Source organism: Lepidochelys kempii, chromosome 5 (assembly GCF_965140265.1).
Source record: "Lepidochelys kempii isolate rLepKem1 chromosome 5, rLepKem1.hap2, whole genome shotgun sequence".
Classification (NCBI taxonomy): domain Eukaryota; kingdom Metazoa; phylum Chordata; order Testudines; family Cheloniidae; genus Lepidochelys; species Lepidochelys kempii.
Genome location: NC_133260.1, coordinates 120,417,230 through 120,438,502, shown reverse-complemented (window position 1 = coordinate 120,438,502; position 21,273 = coordinate 120,417,230). Strand labels below are relative to the sequence as shown.

At 41.1% G+C, this 21,273-nt stretch overlaps 1 protein-coding gene across 4 annotated transcripts in view; it reads left to right on the top strand.

The window, feature by feature from the left end:
* The first annotated feature begins 3,529 nt into the window (after positions 1–3,529).
* The window catches only part of MUSK (muscle associated receptor tyrosine kinase), an 86,081-nt gene continuing 68,337 nt past the window's right edge, over positions 3,530–21,273 (top strand). For all 4 annotated transcript variants that reach the window (XM_073346293.1, XM_073346292.1, XM_073346291.1 and 1 more), the window contains exons 1-3: positions 3,530–3,608; positions 8,223–8,349; positions 16,824–16,975. In XM_073346293.1, coding sequence (XP_073202394.1) covers positions 3,530–3,608; positions 8,223–8,349; positions 16,824–16,975 — 358 coding nt within the window. The remainder of the gene's footprint in view (positions 3,609–8,222; positions 8,350–16,823; positions 16,976–21,273) is intronic.

The window sequence follows — 21,273 nt, the reverse complement described above, 5'->3', positions numbered from 1 at the left end:
TCAAAATGAGACGATGAAGAAGGACTTGACAGAATTATTCAGCATTATGAATGGCAGAGTGAAAATGAATTCATCCCTTCATGTAATTAGAGAACAAGTGGGATGATTCAACTAAAGAGAAGCAAGTTTAGAATAAATTTAATGGAAATACTTCTTTACACAGATGAGATTGGAATTCAGTGCTGCAGGAGGTTGTTGAGCCTAATTAATAGTAATGCCATGGGGCTGGGTTTAAAAGCTGGATAATTTTATGATCATTAAAAACATTTGTAGCTGTATGAGTTAAGAACATAAGGGCAACTAAATATCATGCTTTACTATGCAAACTGATTGCCTTCAATTATGGACAAGGAATTTCCCTGCCCCTGCACACATCATGGCAGTTAGCTAGATGCCTTACAAGGGAGGTTTGCATATTTTATTAACGTGTCAAGTAATGACCACAGTCAAACATAGGATATTGGATTAGATTGGTCAATGATCACATCCACTATGGCAGATCCTGTAACTTAAAAAATCCAGCACAATATATAGCAAGAGAGTGTTATGAGAATAATGGAAGTCTTAGATCAGGGGTCTCAAAGTCCTGGCCCGCGGGCCATCTGCGGCCCGAGAACCTCCCCACTGCGGCCTGCAGAGGAGAGAAGCATGCAGCCACGCTGCTGGCAATGTCTGCTGCAGGCGCCGCCCCCTGCAGCTCCTATTGGCTGGGAGAGAGGGACAGAGATATCATCACTTGTCGCCGGGCAGAGTCAGCCATGGAGGCAGCATCACTTTTCTCCACAATGAATATAAACAAGTCAAAATACCAATCACAACTATCTGATGCCCTCCTTGCTGCAATCCTGAAGGCTTCAACTGCTCAGTCACCGAGGCCAAACATCAACAAACTGACAGAACTGAAGCAAAGACTAAAAACTCTCTGGCAGGCGAAGAACTGTATAAAGTTGTACAACAGTTTTATTATTTCTAAGACATTCAAAATAAAAAAATGGTGTTCTTTTCTGAACACCGTCTTCAGCGACATTATTGGCCCGCTGGGAGGATTTGAGGACTGGCACTGGCCCTAAGGTAAACTGAGTCTGAGACCCCTGTCTTAGATTCTTCCTCTAGGCTCCTGACAAAGGAGATATTTGTCTAGCGTTATAATGCAGAAAGAGTTGAGATACTATGTTGAAATAAGAGATTGGGCCAGGCTGCTGAGTTCAGATGCAAAGCCAGTAATGTCCAGATTTGAGACATTGTTTTGATTTGGGCCCATTTTTCATTAAAATATTTTAAAATATATATGTTTTTCTTTACTGACATGTCAAGGGAAAAAAAAAAAAAGGAAAATACAGACTAACACTACCCCCTGACACTACAAGCCAGATGTTTAAATTAAGACAGCACTTGTTATTACTGATATCAGGAATTACACCTTGCAGGCAATATGCACGAAGGGCATGGGGTGAGGAATTCTCATTGACCCCTCTCTGCTTCCATGGAAGTCTCTGATGCATCTACCACTGACTCCAATGGGAGCAGAGTACTTAGACTATCACTGGTTGCTTTCGAAAATCCACCCTCAACTTTTTGTTATGCATGCTGACTTTGGAGGTTAAACGGTAAGTGGGAGTCTGCGTTACATATCTCATTGGTAGAAGACGACTGGGAAGCTTTCTGACAGAGTGTTAGAAATACATCCAATTCATGATCACTACACTTTTTCAAAAACAAATTTTCAAATAGACTTTACGGGACATCAAAGCATCTCCATAAAGCAGATTTAGCTAAGCATAACAATAGCTGAAGAGGTTGCCAGCCATCAGCTAATCTTCAGGACCAATCCAGAGTTTTGGCTGAAATACTTTTAAAGACCCAAGATTTCATGTGGCACTAAATCATAATCCTGTTACTTGAAATAAGAACAGCCATATTGGGTCAGATCAAAGGTCCATCTAGCCCAGTATCCTGTCTTCTGGCAGTGGCCAATGCCAGGTGCCCGAGAGGGAATGAACAGAACAGATAATCATCAAGTGATCCATCCCCTGTCACCCATTCCCACAACAAAAAGGCAGTCCCCTACTTTTGTTCATGTTTTTCCAATATCTGTGCTCTGAATCCAAGCCTCACATATCCCCCCTTCTCACCTACTCCTCCATCAAGCCCCGTTGAGCTCTTCACTCTATGAGATGTTTCAGGACTGCTACTGCCCCTGCTAGTTCTCCGTGGATAGGTAGGACTTTTCTTCCTTCCTTGACCACCGCTTTAGCACATTCACTACACATGTCTCCTTGTCTACAGCAGGCACACAAGGTGGGGGATGTGGGAAGAGCCCAGATATTTGGTCGTTGCAATTCAAATAGTTGTTTAGGCCTATAGTTTCAAAAGTTCAAAAGTTCAAAAGTTTCAAAATCTTGGGGTCCTCAGTTTTTCAGTGCCCATCTTCAGGAAGTGAAGATACAATGAAGTACATTAAAAAAAAGCAGGCACCTAAAATTAGTGGCCACTTTTGACCATTTTGAGTCTAACTTTCCAATCTGCACTGCTGGCATTGTTGGGACACATGCAAATGCTGGACATCTGCACACACAAATAAATATACAATAAATAAAAATTGGGTGCATATGTAGGTATTGTTTTGAGGTTCCCTTGAAAATGTGCTTTGTTTTTCAATATAGATTTGGCAAATAATAAGAAATCACAGAGATAATCATGCCTAGATTTCACATGTATATTTCATAAAATGAATACATCAACTGTTGCCTGAATTGACCATGCTGTTGCTGAGATTATAATAAAATACACTTGGTCCTCCAGAGTACAAATTGAGAAACTTCCCCTGATAGCAATTAATCTTTCACTTTCCCAAAGCTTGTATGGGTTCAAGAGTCTATTTGCAGGACATGACACTGCTTTCTCAGTTTGCTGCAACAAATCTGGAGAACTGACAGTCTCCTTGACAAACAAGACAAGCTTTCAGTTCACAGGTTCAAACATATTGTGCTCTAGCAGATGTATATACTACGCAAAAGAAAAGTGTTATCTGAAGTGGAACAGGTGGTACATTTCAGCTACTCACCAGGGATTATGACAAAAGAGAGAGAGAAGGAGAAAAAGAAAGAGAGGACCAAGTTGAAAGAAAATCCAGTGTCACTGACAAATATACGTATTACTAGTGTATTTACCTTTGGCTGGGGTAAAGGCATGGCAATTTGTGCTGTACTGGGTCAGGTTATTATTTTGGAAAGGCATTTGGCCATTGTATTCCACACTCTTTGCTCAAAAGGAATTCTAAAGGGATTTGCTTTCTCTTGTTTCATGAGCCTCACATTTTCATACTGACCTAAGTGGATGCACACCAGCTGGCCATGTCCATCACTGCAGCCACGTCTGAGAATTCCTGATTATAGTTAGATCCCATACACTCCGCAGCAGAGACGGTCATTAACTGAGGCACTTTGTAACAAACCATGGTTTAAAATGAAACCGGCAGGGAACTCAATGCACTTTGCCTAAAGGAGCCTTGTATGATTCTGGATTAACCATGAAAGACTTAATGAACATTCCACTCGTACATATCTTCACTCTGGCGGCCTTCAGCTTAGCTGAAAAACTTCCAAAAGGTTTGTTTAAACAGCCTTCATCTTCTCCTAGCTTTTGTGACTGATTAAGGAGTTTTTATAAGGACAGGCGAGGCTTGAAGGGGGGACCCTTGTGTCAATACTGAAAACTATATAAATGTAAGGCTTTCAGTTTCACTAGTTTGGTCATTTCTCTATTGTCTTTAGAGGATAACAATGAAATAATCCTGCATTTATACCTAAAGCTGAAGGTTGTTTATTTACAAATAGCACTTAGTGTCACTGTAATGGGCAAGGATGTTCTTTGGGTCCAGTTTGCGTGGGATGGGTGTTGTCATGTCAAAGAAAGCTCCTAAGACTTAGCTGCTGACTGGTATACTATGTGTTAGGGTCAAAAGTTTTATGATATTCTTGTGCATCTATGTATGTATATGTATAAATCGTATTTGTATATATAATGCATATACATGTGTATATATAAAATGCCTACAAAATGCATGTATATATATATACACATACACATACACATGTATCATATATTAATATCATATGTCATTTATATTATACACACACACACACACACACCAATATGAGATTCTAAAAATCTGTTCAGAAAATTCTGAGAGATGCAAATGCAACTTTATTGTAATGGGAACTGAAGATTTACCATATGGGAACCGAACTGTCAGCCAGGTAAATGTAACTTTTTTATTTTTCCATATTGATTATTAGGACTGGATCAAAATATACCATAAACTACACTCTCTGTGGACAAAGAAATTTAACCCAAGAGGAAGCTGCTAGTCACTTATTATGCCAATAGCTCTGCCCAAGTCAAGATTAATACCTATAACCGGTGATCAGACTTTTTCCTTGCTTTCCAAATTTATTGACATGGAAATTGGCCCCAAGGTTTTGTATTAAGGCAGCAACACTAGATAAGGCTCGGGAAGAGCATGGTAGATAGTAGCAAGACTGGAGAGACAAGAAAACAAAAAGAGATAGAAGTGATTTTTCTGATACCATCATGCAATGAAGAGACATCTGCCCTTTCATGAAACATCTGCACTGGATTTTCTCTTTAAGAAAGCTAAACATCATGTTCATGTCAATTGTCTTGTTTCATGAGAGAGTCTGAACATGTGAATGCAACCAAGCGTGCTGAAAAGACCACAAAGTAATATTTTTGATAGGTTTTGCAGCAAAGCTGGACCAGCAATGGTCAGAAATACGCATAAGAGAAGTTCATAGAGAAGTTTCACTATTTCCAAGAGTCTACAATTCTGGAATGGGGGTAAATTTTATTTTTCTGTTTCATTTGTTCACTTAAAAAAGTTTAAATTTAAAAATAAAAAACAACCCAGTACTAACTGATGGACTGCACTTAGAACAGGGTCCACTATCTTCTCAATGAAAGTAACAAACACTAGAAACTTTTAATATTGACCGTGAATCCTTTTACTATTTCCTAAACTTACAATTGATGCCCAGGAAAATGGCACCTGAATGGCCTTAAGGATGGAGCAGTTATATGTCTTGTTGTGCTAGTTAAAGTTATACTTGTTATCTAAAAATATCAGGGCATAGTCTTGACTGACCTGAGTGCCGCAGCATGCAAAAGTCTTGGCCGGTTTCTCAAACCTAGGCACAAGGTACTATGCATTTTTCTCAGTTAATTTAACCATTGGCAATATGGACACCATTGGATTTGATGTGATTTTCTGTCTGGGAAAGCATTGGTTCTCATCAAAACCAGGACTTTTTTTATGTCAATCTCTAAATAAGCACCGGTCACTGCCATTTTGGAGATCTCTCTCTGGACAGAAACAAAATGGTGGCACGGCCCACAAATTACTGCGTCACACAAACACACCAAGTACTTCTTGGACCTGTGTCCTTCTTTTCTCTTATCCTAGCAAAATAATATTTACTCAATCTTCTCTATTATCCCAACATTAAATTTTAATATGGGAAAATAAAAAAGATAGGAAGGAAAGTGCAGGATACGCCCAGTTATTAACATTATGGTTATAAAGGCTTAGAAAGCAACAGAGGGCACTGTTAACAAGTTTTCCTTTAACTGTTTTTCTGATTGGTAAAATATTAGTTGTATGGATGCCATTCCCTTTACGTATAAGGGTTAATCCTGCTCTGAGAGTTATGCCATTAATTTGAATTGGGAGCTGGATTAGGCCCATAAAGCATAATAGCGCTAGTGCCAATGGTATCTTATCTACCAATAAAAAGGTAAAATAAAACTCTTTAATTGTGCCCATTATATCTGTTTACTCCCTGACTCTGAGGGATCTTGTTTTGCCTGATGAGCAAAGTACTATCAATAATACATCCAGTAGATCAGCTGTTACTGCTTTCTCCCTCAACATAGCTACATTTAGCTCATGAATACAATCAGTATGCAGTATACAATATGCATTTGAGTTAATTCATTAATTAAAGTAGCTTGAGATCAAAATGCACCTTTCCACAGCTCTAGGCACGCCAACATAAATTAAAATATCGCATGCAAGACAGCCATTGCAACCGATCCATCCCATAATAGAACCCAGCTATAAAATCTGATTCACAAAATAACTAAACCGTCTTTAAAATGAACAGACTTAGGGCAGAAAACGTACTAGCAATAATAAAGGACTTCAAAAAGTGCCTATAGTGTGTTTTCTCTAACATTTCAACACAGTTTTTTTCTTGGCATCTTTTTCAATAGGACCTGGAGTGAAATCCTGGCTTCACTGAAGTCAGTGATAAAACTCCCATTGACCTCAGTGGGGCCAGGATTTTAACCCAGCTGTAACACTTGCGAACAAGGAGGAAGGGACTTCTTATGCAGTAATAAACACACACCCTGCATACTTTAAAGCAGTGATAACCTGATGCAACTATCTTGTTTCTTTTAGCTGCAGAATTATGATTTGTTTTTCACATATATGTAATTACTGATTACTATGAGCAGTTTGCAGTCATATTGAAAAGAAATATTATTAGCAGAGACATGTTTTAGTAGCAATTTTCAAAAATACTGGACCATGACATGAACTTGAAAGATATAGTTAGCACGAAGGGCCTGAGTCTCCTCAGTTTTACTCCAGTTGGACTCCATAACACCAATGGAATCCTAAGTTACACCCAGGTAAGTGAGAAAAGAAGCAGGCACAAATTCTGTACTATACCATCTAAATATTCTGTCTCATTTGTACTGGAGTGCCTCACATTGCCATATGTTTTTGGTGCATTTTAGTGCTCAGGAATATTTAAGATTGAGTGTATTGGCTACAGAGGAAGCAGACATAGTGTAGGCAAACATTTTTCCACCAAGAAACATCAAAATGTAGCAGAGATCTCTGCAGTAAACACAGTATATCTATTTAGTAATGTATGTGCGGGAAAGGTAATTTTCTTTGTACTGTTTAAAGGTCACTGGAATTTCTCTTGTTGCTCCTTCATGTTCACTGCAGTATTTCACAGAGAAGCAGACGGCTAGTTCAAATATAGGCACAGCTGTCAATGAAATCCAGTGTACCAAGTACTGGATGTACGTCTCTACCAGTCATACATTAAGAGTTACTGGTTGTGTATCTTTGGTTGCAGGGATCACCATGGGGAGGGAAAATAATTATGAGAGGTACCTTTTGATCGCTACCAACTATGCTTCAGCTTTTACCAAGTGGCATGGAAAATACCTTTCCAAAGATAAAGCAGCATTTCAGTTGATGATGTGTGCCCAATAATAAATGTAAGCGATAGTTATTTATCATCCACATCACACTGGGCACGAGCTGATTAAGGAAAAAGAAACAAGAGGTTGTGTGTCAGTCAGGCCGTAGTATTGACGTACCTCAGGGGAATTTATAAACTATCCCTATGCCAATAATAGTATTACACATTTAAAAAAAAATGAAGAAATACAGAAGAACTGAAACAGACTGCATTAATGACACGGATTCCTGAAGCTCACATATTTTGACATCAATGGCGCACCACCTTACACACTCACACCAGGGTGTCAAGGAGCCCCCTTATTCCCACATATGGATCCAGCATTGCTGGTCCATGCAAGGATGAGCAGCTGCTGTAGGGGCCACTAGTTCCCCTTGTGTAGGCAAGTAGTGTGTAAAGCCTAGGATCTGCCCCCCGCCCCCCACCATGCCAACCACTGCTGTTGAGCAGGCATGGAGGGGGAAGCAGGGACTGAACTGTGACTCTTTGAATCACACCAGGTTTGGGGTAACTTCATGGACTATCCCTTAGAGAGTTTAAGAAAAAATAATAATAAGAAATAATAAGAAAAAAAACATGATAAAGAGACCAGGTAATAAGTGCCCATGGAAACCTCAGTTCAACTGTTTTAGTGCAGGAGGCCCAGTGTGTATTGGAAGAGCGTGCAGATTTGCAAGTGATGAGGATGCAGAGAATTGCCAGCCCCACTAGCCAGTTATAAGTGGCCTAGTTCTGTGTCAGAGAATTACTGAATTCCAGGGAAGGGGTTGGGAGGTGACCCCACTTACATTGACTCTGCACAGCAGCGGAGTCCCATTGGTTTGTGCCCGTGAAGTCAACAGGCAATTTGATGATTTTGCAGACATTGCTCAGAAGAAACCCAGGCCTGAAATCACATGTTTTCTCCCCTTCTTTCTGTAGCTCCCCTTATCAATACTCCTCTGGAAACCGTGGACGCATTAGTAGAAGAGGTTGCTAAATTCATGTGTGTAGTGGACTCCAATCCTGAGCCAGAGATTACCTGGACACGTAACAACATTCCCATCAGGTAAGTATGAAGTACTATGACAGCTCAAGGGGACACCGATTAATCTAGAATCAAACCAAAACTAAAAGTTTCAATTCAGTTCAACCATCCAAACTGAAATATTTCGATTCCAGAATGTCAAAACATTTCATTTGTTAGGAAATGTTGAAACAAAATGTTTGGAATCACAGTTTTTAGGCTGGTTTCAGAGTAGCAGCCGTGTTAGTCTGTATTCGCAAAAAGAAAAGGAGTACTTGTGGCACCTTAGAGACTAACAAATTTATTTGAGCATAAGCTTTTGTGAGCTACAGCTCACTTCATCAGATGCATTCAGTGGAAAATACAGTGGGGAGATTTCGAAAGCTTATGCTCAAATAAATTTGTTAATTTTTAGTCTATTTCCATTCCATAAAACGTGTGGATATTTTGACTTCTTATCCCAGTCAGGATTAAAACAAATTTTGAAATACCAGAATTTTCTGCAGGATGAAAATTCTGATTTCCCACCAGCTCTACTAAAATGTAATACCGAGGAACACAGCAGGACGTAAAATTTGTAGGGCTGAATTGAAAACTATGGATGAAAAGCACCAGCAGAGTGCCAAGTATGTCCCTCTTTAGCATGTCCTTGATAGAACAGCAATGTTACAAGCTGTGATCCTGTAATAGGGAAATAAATGAGGTTACCTGTTGTGATTCCAGACAAATTACTGGATCAGATTTTTTGGCAGGAGAATCATAAGCGTTTTCCTATAAAAAAGACATTTGTGACAGCAGAAAGAAACGTTGCCTAGGTGCATTTTGGTGAAAATCTGTCGTGAGGGGAAAAATGAGCAGAAACAACATGTGCGGGAGTTCTGTACGTTAGAACACGGCACAGATGGGATGCATTAGCAGATGCTTTTTAAGATAGTCCCAGAGTGCTCGGAGCATAGTAGCTGAGTACACTATTCCACTTCGTGGTAACAGATGAGAGAAATAAAGTGCCTAGGTATTCATATATGCTTCATAGGGTTGTTATGTAGGTTCCTGGAGCCATATCTCCATTAAATATATTTACAGACAGACAGCTACCTGTGCCAATGCTTGTCAGATTTTGTGCACAAGTCAGTATGACGTTTGTTGTGTATCCTTGTGCCACCATTTTGGGAGGAGTCAGGTTTTTTTTCAGGGGGAAACAAGTGTTTGAACAGCATCAGCCAATGGGGGAGCACTGGGATGGTTTCTGTCTCAAGGAGGGAGGCAGGATGTTTCTTTGAGGTCTGCTCAGATCTGTGACTATGCCCCTTTATGTGGTACAGCCTGTTCTCCTCAACTCACTGGTCCTGCTCTAAGAGCCTGTGTGGAGTCCTTTCTTCTCCTTTTGGGGCATCATGCAGTCACAACACTCCCACTGCACAAGCCATGTTGAGAAGGAAAGTGTCCTTGCATTCTCCCCCACTCTGCTCCCGACTCTGGCCCAGAGAGAGATGCTTACTTAGGCATCGAGCTTGTTAAAATATTTTCACACGAAACTCCCACTGACTTCAGTGGGAAAACGAATCTGCACTAGACCCAATGCTGACTGGTAACTTTGTGGACTAGTGAGTGCTGGGGGTGGAGCACTCTAAGGGTCCTGGCCGCGTGTCAGGGTATTATTGTGTGTCAGGTTTTTGGGCGTGGCCCAAGATTCTACATTTTAAGAAAACAGTTTTGCTTCATTGGGGTGAGCTAGTTAAGGGGAGGGTAAGACTATGACTGGTTTTATTTGGGGATTATTATTTATTATTTAGTGCTCACAGAGCGCTTGGCACTGTACAGCACACAGAACGTGCCAAGAGTGCTAATCCACAGTGCCACGCACTGATGCTTAATACTGGTGGAAGAGATATCGGACAGGGAGTCAGGAAATCGGTTGTCTGTTCCCATCTCTGCCATGAGCGTCTTGCCTGAACTTGGGTGATCCTATTCTTAGTCATATTGGAGTTGTTTTCAATGTGGTCATGTGGGTGTATATCAGAGCAGAATTTGATCCTTGTTATTCTTTAGGTCTCATTTCTGTATATGTTAGAACTAATTTCCCTATACGGCCCTACACATTTGAATTTGAAGGAGCAGTCATATGACTGAGTCTGTTGCTGGCTATGCCACCACAGATTTCTTGTATAACTCTAAGAAAGCAATTAACTCTGTTCCTCAGTTTAGCCATTTACAGAACAGGGATGACATTTCTCTGATGAAAGGGAATGTTGCAAGACTTCATTCATTTGTGTTTTCAAAGTACTTTGTGAACCTTGCATAGAAAATGTTCTGTAATAGCAAAGTAGTATTATTCCTGCCTTGTGAACATAGTAATAGATTAAAACAAGGTTTCTTTGTATTGTACACTGTCACACATCATTCACTACCTACCAAAGCATCATCTAAAGAAGAATGATGTGCTGTGCTTTGGAAACTGTTCATTTCAGGGTGGTAGGGAATATTACTGTTGTTGCTATGGTTACATTTTGCAGACAATCTCTTGCAAAGGTAAAAAATAGTCCATCCACTTTTAACCTTCGATCAGGCAAATTCCTTTACATTCTCTGTTTCACATTCTTGATCCTCCCTTGATTCTCTTTCAGCGATGGGAAATTTCATTTTGTTTAAAAATAATCTGTATATAAATAAAGTGAGACCTGTTTTAATTGTGTAATTTGTACATTACTCAGGGTCTGCTTGAGGATGACTTCTGAGAAATACTCATGAGACTCCAGACAGGTCATTACTGCAGGCAGATTTGACTGTTTGTGCGACCATTTTAGAATATTAAAAAAAAGTCCTATCAATCTATTTAAAACTGCATATGTATATCCACACAAGATTTTAGAATTCATGCTTCAGTGACTGCAGGAGAACTGTCCTCTTTAGCCCAAATCTCAATCCTGCAAGAATTGTACTAAAGCCCCCAAACTGTGCCAAGCATCTTGCAGAACAAGGGCCTAAAACCGCATGAATAGAATCTTCAGATCAAACAACCTATCTTCTAGTTCCTTCTCCATCAATAAAACTAACATTGAAGGGAGAAACAGCCTGGGGGATGCCATTTATACATCAGGACTGGGGTCACATCATCCCCAACCCCCAATCCTTACAGGTCCACACACCTTCTCTGAGAGTATACAGAAAAGTAGACACTAAGTGGCACACTATCTCCTTCTCCAATAACTCAAATCACCTTCCCAAAAGGTGTATCACTTTGATACTAAATTAGACAGAGCATGCCTGTTTTACACAACTGCCAAAAAATCCTCTAAAAGCCTATTTTTGTGCGACCAAGCACATCAGTTGCTTTGTTCTTCTCCTGGTGTTTCTGCAGCAGAAACAAAATAGCTTTCTCCAGAGCAGTCCTGACATTCAGGGTCGGTGCTGGTGGATACAAAGTTTTGGCATGAAGACAGGGCATTATATAAACTGAAACTATTTCAACTAACTACACTCCAAACTCAGGGAGGGAGAAATATTTGCTAAATGGAAAAGAACCAAATCAATGGATTTGTAAAAAAGTAAAACGTCACAGACGCTAATTGTTACACACAATACATATTAATTATTTTATTTTTGAAAGCTTCTTCCCTTGCCAAGGCTCAAGGACACTGGACAGACAGATAACTTCAAAACAAAACAATATGTAAACAATTGAATGCAATGGGAACAGTGCCAGAATAAGGACTGATGAGATTAGATTGCATGCAGCTCCTTATGTATTCCTTGTTTTCTAGGGTCACCGAATATTGACATATATAGTAGAGTTTTCTACCTTTAGTTAGCTGCTGGCCAACTAACTCAAGGTAGCTAATACATTCGTAAAGCACAGTGTAAAGCCACACATGTTTGCTTTAGGACCTGCAGTATAAACTTCAACTATGCAGACATTACTTGCGGTAGCATTTCCAACAGAAAACTCGATAGACTAGGGTCATAGGTTAGAATCCGGAACAACAGGAATCCACTGCTTTGCACCCTGTGTGGTTGTTTACACCTGGGTGAGTGTAGAATGCTCCCATTCTGATTTTGTAGTATTTTCCCACTCCCCTTGCACATGTGTAAATGATGATACAAGGTGCCAGCCAGCGGAGAGCTATGCCCCGTGCTTCTATAGCACTTTCACTCCAAGAATCAGGATGGGCTTTACAAACAGCACCGAATTCAGTCTCACAACAATCCCGTGAGGTAAGGAAGGGTCATTATTTCCTTTCTATGCTTAAGGAAAGTGAAGCACTGAGCAGGTAAGGTTACGTTTTTGAAAGACATTGCCTTAATTATTGGAGGCCCACTCTGCAACAAATGGGGCCTGATTATCAGAGGTACTGTTGAGAACCCAGTGGCGTTGTGGCTACTCAGTACCTCTGAAAATCATGTCCTTGAAAATTAGGGCCTAACGCCCACATCCTCAAAGGTATCTAGGTCATTTCAATTGATTTCAAATGGGAGTTAGGTGCCTAAATATCTCTGAGGATTTAAGCCTATGTGACTTGCGTAAAGTCACATAGGAAGTCAGTAACAGGCATACAGAACCAGATCTCCTGACTCTTATTCCTGTGCTTTAGCCATAAAACCGTCCTTCCTGAGCACTATTTAGGGTTTGTATCTTTCACCCTACTTTGTAAACTCCTACATTTTCCTAGGGAGAACTAGGAAAGGCAACTAACCAACATCCTGAAACTATTTATTGGCAGTTATGACATGTCAGTGTGTGCTAGATGGGTTTATTTAAATTGTGGTTACACAGAACAGCTGAGCATAAAATCTTTCCATTTGCTCACCTCCTGCTTCATTGTCCAACCAAAGCAGTAGTGTGGAAGCTTTCCTGGTACTCAGACAGCCAAGATAGTTTTATAATGCTGCCAGGGCAGTTCTGGTAACATGTCTAATTCTCAGTAAACCCACTGAAGTGTAGCTACTCACGACATGTATCTGGCCAGCATACAGATCACACTGCAAAGCTTAGTTTGATTAAATTGCTATCCTTGAAAAATACTGCTTTAGTCTCATAACATCTTCTGCTATGGCTGGCACAGTCTCCAAAACATATGCACTAAATCACACACCTATTCTACAATGCAGAAATCTGTATTGACTGCATCAGACTCTGTTATTTTTCTGCTTTGTACTTTACTGTCCCATACAGGGGCAGCTTGTGCCCACTGATTTTAAGCCCTCGCGATAAGGGTTTGATTACTTGCTCAACACAGCTCTCTGGCTGTACTGCATCATGTGAACTAATGGCACTGTGTGAGTGATTAATAAAAATAAGTACAAAAATCTGTGATGTACCATTGTTCTGTGACAGCCATAAGGGATGCAGTAAAAAGGGAAAATTATCAAAAATAAATTATTCATATATTATGTATTCATATAATTATATTGTATTATATATTACATTTAGTGCTGATTAATCACAATTAACTCACGATTAACTAAAAAAATTAACTGCGATTAAAAAAACTAATCACAATTAATCGCACTGTTAAACAATAGAATACCAACTGAAATTTATTAAATATTTTTGGATATTTTTCTACATTTTCAATTATATGGTATTCTGTGTTGTAATAGAAATCAAAGTGTACAGTGCTCACTTTATATTATTTTTTTATTACAAATATTTGCACTGTGAAATGATAAACAAAAGAAATTGTATTTTTCAATTCATCTAAGTACTGTAGTGCAATCTCTCTATCATGAAAGTGTAACTTACAAATGTAGATTTTTTTTGTCACATAACTGCACTCAAAAACAAAACAATGTAAAACTTTAGAGTCTCAGTCCCACTTCTTGTTCAGCCAATTGCTAAGACAAATAAGTTTGTTTACATTTAGGGGAGATACTGCTGACTGCTTCTTATTTACAATGTCACCTGACAGTGAGAACAGGACTTCGCATGACACTTTTGTAGCCGGCGTTACAAGGTATTTATGTGCCAGATATGCAAAACATTCATTTGTCTCTTCATGCTTCGGCCACCATTCCAGAGGACATGCTTCCATGCTGATGATGCTCGGTAAAAAAATAATGTATTAACGAAATTTGCGACTGATCTCCTTGGGGAAGAACTGTATGTCTCCTGTTCTGTTTCACCTGCATTCTGCCATATATTTCATGTTATACCAGTCTCAGATGATGACCCAGCACATGTTCATTTTAAGATCACTTTCACAGCAGATTTGACAAAATGCAAAGAAGGTATCACTGTGAGATTTCTATAGATAGCTACAGCACTCGAACCAAGGTTTAAGAATCTGAAGTGCCTTCCAAAATGTGAGAGGGATGAGGTGTGGAGAATGCTTTCAGAAGTCTTAAAAGAACAGAAACTACAGAACCCGAACCAAAGAAAATCAACCTTCTGCTGGTGGCACCTGACTCAGATGATGAAAATAAACATGCATCGGTCCGCTCTGCTTTGGATCGTTATCAAGCAGAACCCGTCATCAGCATGGATGCATATATTCTGGAACGGTGGTTGAAGCATGAAGGGACATATGAATCTTTAGTGCATCTGGCACGTAAATATCTTGCGATGCCAGCTACAACAGTGCCATGTGAACACCTGTTATCACTTTAAGGTGACATTGTAAACAAGATGTGGGCAGCATTATCTCCTGCAAATTGTAACCAGACTTGTTTGTCTGAGCAATTGGCTGAAGTAGGACTGAGTGGACTTGTAGGTTCTAGTTTTATATTGTTTTATTTTGAATGCAGTTTTTTTTGTACATAATTCTACATTTGTAAGTTCAACTTTCATTATAAATAGATTGCACTACAGTACTTGTATTAGGTTAATTGAAATATACATTTCTTTTGTTTTTTACAGTGCAAATATTTGTAATAAAAATAAATATAAAGTGAGCACAGTACACCTTGTATTCTGTTGTAATTGAAATCAATATATTTGAAAATGTAGAAAAAGTCCAAAAATAGTTAAATAAATGGTATTATATTATTAACAGTAAGATTAATTGTGCAATTAATCACAATTAATTTTTGATAGCTTGACAGCCCTAGTTATAATTAATTATATATGCAGTGACAACCATCCCAATTGTGTCTCCTGTATGCTACTGGTAATTTTCTTTTATATTTTGCTCTCATTTAGATTCTGATCCTGAGCCTATTGAAATAAATGGCAAAGCTTACACTGATATCAATAAGATCAGGCTCTTACAGAGCTACAAACTGAGGATCCAATCTTGATCCCTTTGAAATCTATAGTAAAACTCCCATTGCCTTCAGTGGGGTCCAAAGTTCACTCCTGGGCTTCATTCACTTCAACAGAGTTAGTCTGGATTTACACAGGTGCAACTGAGAGCAGAGATAGCTCCTTATGCTTAAAGGTGGGTTTAGAGGTATCTAACTTCACTTTTGGAAAGCTGAGCCTATAAAATCTTAAATGGTGAATTTAGACTTATGATGCAAAATGTTTTAAACATTAAACGAAAACAGGGCAAATAAGGCTTTGGGGGTTTAAGCCTGCTTGGCAGAAGAACCCCTCTTTCAGTGACATTTGACAGAAGCAAAGGGCTGTTTTCAGGAACGCAGTTGTAAAAGGTCACAGAAAGATGTAAAACTCATAAACTTATGGCTATAGGATATTTGATGCAATCCGGAGAAATCTTGCACCATTAAAATGACTGCAAAGTTTGTTATATTTTGCAGTTTTGCAAGGAAAACCACAAAACAGCCCCTTCCTCTCCCCTAGGAATTTTGTATTGCTACACAATAGTTAGTCTAGCAGACCACTTCTCCTTCCAAAACATGGAAATCTTCACAGCCTTGTGGTGGCCTTAGGAATTTCCTTTCCTTCGCTAAGACCAATGGGCCAGATCCAGTTGTCATTTAAGTTATAACCACATTCAGATCTTGTAGTCCTTATTAGAGATGGATGGCAAATTTTTATTCTCATGAAAAATTACCAAAAATTTTTTTTTCTGGTTTAAAACAAAATAAAAACTGTTTTGGATGCCAGAAACTTAAAATTGCTTGGCTTTTTCTTACTCAAAACCTGAACAATTTTGACAAAACAAACATCTTTTCACAAAAATTTCCATTTAGTTGAAAAGACACTGTTTGTCCAAAAGCTGTGATTAAATATTTTCAACCAGGCATAGCTCTTATACAGACAAATCCTCATCGAAGTCAAATGCCCCTCAGCTACACTCAAACTATGACTTAGTTTGGTGAAGACTACTGGAGATTCAAGTGGATGCAAGGTTCTGTGCTTGTCTATCCACTTCAGGATAATAGTCCTAGATACTCAACACCTATATTTCACAGTGACTGATATTATAGAAATACCACAGATTAGATAAAAGAGTGTTCAGAACTGCTACTAAATTGGTATCATTACATTTAGAAGTTTCACCATTTTAGGAACCACGAGACAAAGCTAAACTTGAAGTGGGTTTGATGACTCGGAATGAGTTCAGATTTATACTGTACATCTTCTGCTCTTACCAGCATGTCACTGTATCCTGCAGGCTGTTTGATACACGATACAGCATACGAGAAAATGGGCAGCTTCTGACCATTCTCAGCGTAGAGGACAGCGATGATGGAGTATATTGCTGCTCAGCTGACAATGGAGTTGGAATGCCTGCAAGAAGCTGTGGGGCTTTACAGGTGAAAATGAGTAAGTGGGAGGAGCCCTTTCCACACAATTAAACTGAGTAGATGATAAAAGCTGATCTCTCCTTTTGAATTAATCTAGCAGACACTTAGGACTCCATTCTGCTGCTATTTGTGTAAGAGGACTGTTGCCCCCTTACTAACATTCAGTGGGGGTGTTTTGGTTGGCTAGCTCCCAGTACTAAAAGGGGAAGGGTCTATGGGGAATCAGGACCCTGAGACTGATAGTCCCCAGGAACAATGGGGAGAGGCCAGTGCTCCAGGTCAGCCTGAATGACAGGGTGGGCAGGCTAATCAGAGAGTCAGGAGGCCCCGTCCTCCGTGTGAGCTGGAATTGCCTGGGTCAGACAACGTGGGGCCGAGCTAAGGAGAAAGCAGGGGCCCAAGCTAAGCTGGGGAGCAGAGCTGTGCCAGATCCAGAGGGACCAGAAAAGCAGCCCAGAGAGAGCAGACCCAGTGCTGGGAGCAGAGCTGCAGCCCCAAAGCCAGAGGCACAGCCCAGAGAGAGCAGACTTGCCCTGGGAGCAGAGCTGCAGCAACCAGAGCCAGAGGGGCCAGAAAAGCAGCCCGAGAAGCAGGTCAGTGCTGGGAGCAGAGTCACAGAAGCAGCCTGCAGAGCAGACCTGTCCTGGGAGCAGAGCTGCAGCAACCAGAGGCAGAGGGGCCAGAGAAGCAGCCCAGGGAGCTGGAGGCAGAGCAACAGCAGCTGTGCAGAGACCGAGTGGTGGAGCTGGGGCTGGAGCAGTCCGGAGCTGGATGCGATGAGCAGCTGGAGAGAGCGAGGGGGACCCTGGGCAGTGGGCCCAGCACAGGGAGATGCCTCAGCTAAGAGGCTCTGCAGGCCAGGCTTGGATCGTAACCCCGACAGGGCGGGGGCAACACTGGGAAGAAGGGTCCTGCCACTTAGAGTCTGGGAGCGTGTGGCCACCACCAGAGCAAGTGTCCAACCCACAGCATCCCTGCAGCACAGCCAGGGCCTGAGAAGAAGGCCTGGGACTTACAAGGAACAGACTGTGAACTGCCCTGACGTTCCAGGGACACTGTTTGTGATGTTCCCTGCCACAGAGCGGGTTGATATGTTTCCTTTAACCTTTCCCATTTTTCCTTATTCTTTTTAAAATTAATTGTTGATTAAATAACTTGCATTTGCTTTAAATTGTATGTAATGATCAGTGGGTCAGAGAAGTGCCCAGTGCAGAGAGAGTACCCCGGAGTGGGGACACCCTAGCCCCTGTCCTAGGTGACCACAGCAAGGTTGGGGGTCGAGCCCCCCCCGGAATCCTGGGCCCAGCCTTGTTGGGGTTACGAGGACTCTGCCAGACAGGAGAGTGGAAGGGGAGCCCTCAAGGGCAGGGAGGCAACAGGGTAAAGGAAGTGGGAGTGAGGACTCAGATCCTTTCACTAGCCCACTTCACTGGGGTAGTACAGAAGCCAGGAAAGTTCCCCACAGTAGTGGGACTATTCCCCCGCTTACATTTGGAGAAGAAAAAAAAGAAGCTTTCTTTGCACAATACGGACAATTTACAGTTTCACATGATGCACTTTCGATTTTTGCATATCTGTATGCACACCTCTGGCTTTGCATGGGGTTTCTACATCTGGCAAATGTAGTCAGTGTTTCTTGCATACAAGTGACCATGTTTGGGTCTTTGCTTATGCATATGTGTTGACCATGTTCTTTGTTCTGACCATCCAATCCCTAATGAGTTCCCCAGCTATTTCTTGACAGACAATAATGGAAACCCTTACAATACCTGGACGGAAAATGAGAGAGAGGAAAAATTAGCTGCCCAAGCTTCAGGCACCAAATGAAATTTCTATGGTATGTTCCTGTGACTCTCAAAACCGTAAAGTAGGGTAGGTTTATCTTTCCTGACTGACAACCATGGAAGACTGTTATAATGCTTTACAGATCAAAAAGGCTATTCCTCCTTGGCTGACATTTTCACTGTGGAGCTCATCTAGGAAATTGCTGAGGACTCGTCTTAAGATCCACCCCCAATGGACGGAATGATGCCCCTACCACTGTGGCGCATCTCCACAGCACAACAGCAATGTGATGAGCGTCCTCCCACCCACTACGGAGGGGGACAGGAGTGCCCTATTCCACACTGAATGGCGTAACCCACCATTCCCCAGCCCCCACGGTGGCAGGTTAGGTTTTTTTTAAAACTGACTTCAAAGAAATCCAAACAGCTGCCCCCGTTTCAGCAACCTTTGTGTGAATCAGAAGGCTGGACCTTGTTTATCATTTCCCGTCATACTGGCGTGTGAATTCACATTTAGCTACATCCCACTGACAAAAAATCTGAAGCAGCTTATTACCTGAAATATATTGTACTCATGGAAAGACTGTGCCTAGTTCTAGTCTGAAGGGATAATAGCAGATTAAAAAATAGTCATGGACCGAATCTTTAGCTAGTGTAAAGGGGAAGTAGAGAGGGACTGAGAGGAAGAGTCTATTTGAGAGTTGGGGGTGGGAAACCGGCAGCGTACAGGAGAAAAGAGATTGGAAGGAAGAGACTGTATGCATGAGGCAATGTGGGATCGTAGAGTCTTTCCACAGTTAGTCATCTCCACCACCAGGAACTACTCCAGTCCCCAAGTTAGATGAATTTTGTGACTTTTCTAAGCAGAATGCAGCCAAACAGTACCAAACAAGCAATGGAGGCCTTGAAATATGTATAGAATATTGCCCAAAGGAGTTTCAGTCAAAGCCACTATCTTTTATTTTTGAAAAAAATATGTTGATTAGATGCAAACCAGGCACCTAGAGGTGAAAACCCAACTGGTTAATCACCTCGTAGGAAACCTACCCACTGCTATTAAAAATAATCACGTAAATGTGAGAATGAGACCCAGACATGACAACCTCTGGAGAAGCCTCAGGAGAGACTACACAGCATACAGCCATATTCTTCAATTTCCTGTTCTTGCTTTATCTATAGGATCATACACACTCTCACACCTAATAGGCGAAGAGTCCATCCACTAAGAGTCTGCTACCGGATACTTTAGAAGAGGAAGGCATAAAACCTTCATAATAAACCTAACTCTGCATTGCTGTGAAAATGTCTCCCTGACCCCATCTGGAGATCAGTTTGTGCCCTGAAGCACAAGGATTGCTAGCTTTCGCAACAGACAATGTGTCTAACTATTGTAACTATGATGCTATTCTTATTCATGCAGGGCTGCATTTTGGCTCTTGCGGTGAGAAGCACGCTCTGGGAAGACTGGGAGGGAGTGATGCCAAAGTGGCAGTCCCCTAAAGCATTTTGCCCAAGCGCAGCTGTACACAGAGAGGGAGAACTGGGAAGGAGCCCACTGAGCAGTGGTACTTACGGTGAAAGGCACAGCATGCATTCTCCCTGTCGCTGCCTCTGTGTGCCATCGGGCCTCAGAGCCCTTTAAGATGACGAGCCTTTACTAGCCAAACAGACCAGCGCTCAAGGGCACGCTGGGGATATAGTTTGGCTGCCTCCTATGTCAGCATGCTTGGAGGGAAGACAAAGTACTCCCTTCTTTGCTGTCCTCCACAAGTGCATCTACGCAGGGGCAGCCAGCCACACTTTGGTCCATAAGCACATCTTCCTTTCTGAAGTTACTACGTCTCATTTGTCTTATTATTTAATGTTAGCATGAGCTTTACTTATTGATGCCATTGGTATACCTGGTGCTGAATATCCTTCAGCCCTGAGTTCCACAAGATAATTATATGGCACTCCCAAGTATGTTCTGTTTGAGTACTATATGCTATTTGAGTACAGCATATCAGATAGCATGGCCCAGATCCTCACAGGGACTTAAACTCCGAAATTCCATTGAAATCAAGGGAAGTTAACTAAATAACCTTGAGGATCTGGCCCTGATTTATTCAGTATGGCCGATTCTCCCACACTTGTTCACCTTGAGTAGCACTATGCCCATGTTGCAATCAAAGTGGCTATTTGTGTAGTGACATACTACTCCACATGAGTATGAGGACCAGAATCCGCCTTTATGTGAGGGATTAAAAAACCCTTGGTAAAGCAATAAAGTAGCCCCTCTTAGCAATGTTGTGCATCAATCCTTCAAGTGCTGCTCCTTTAAACATAATCTTCCCTTGTATTTTAGTAACCAGATTTATTTCAGAGCAAAGTACAAATAAGCCCGCATCGTACTACGTGAGCACAGACTTTTTTATCCACAATCTCAAAAAGTCTTGAGCATTGCTCTATACATGTAGTTGTCCCTTCTTCATAGCTAGGGCCTGGTTCCTGCGGATACTTATACGCTTGAATAGCCCTGTTGAACTCAGTGGGA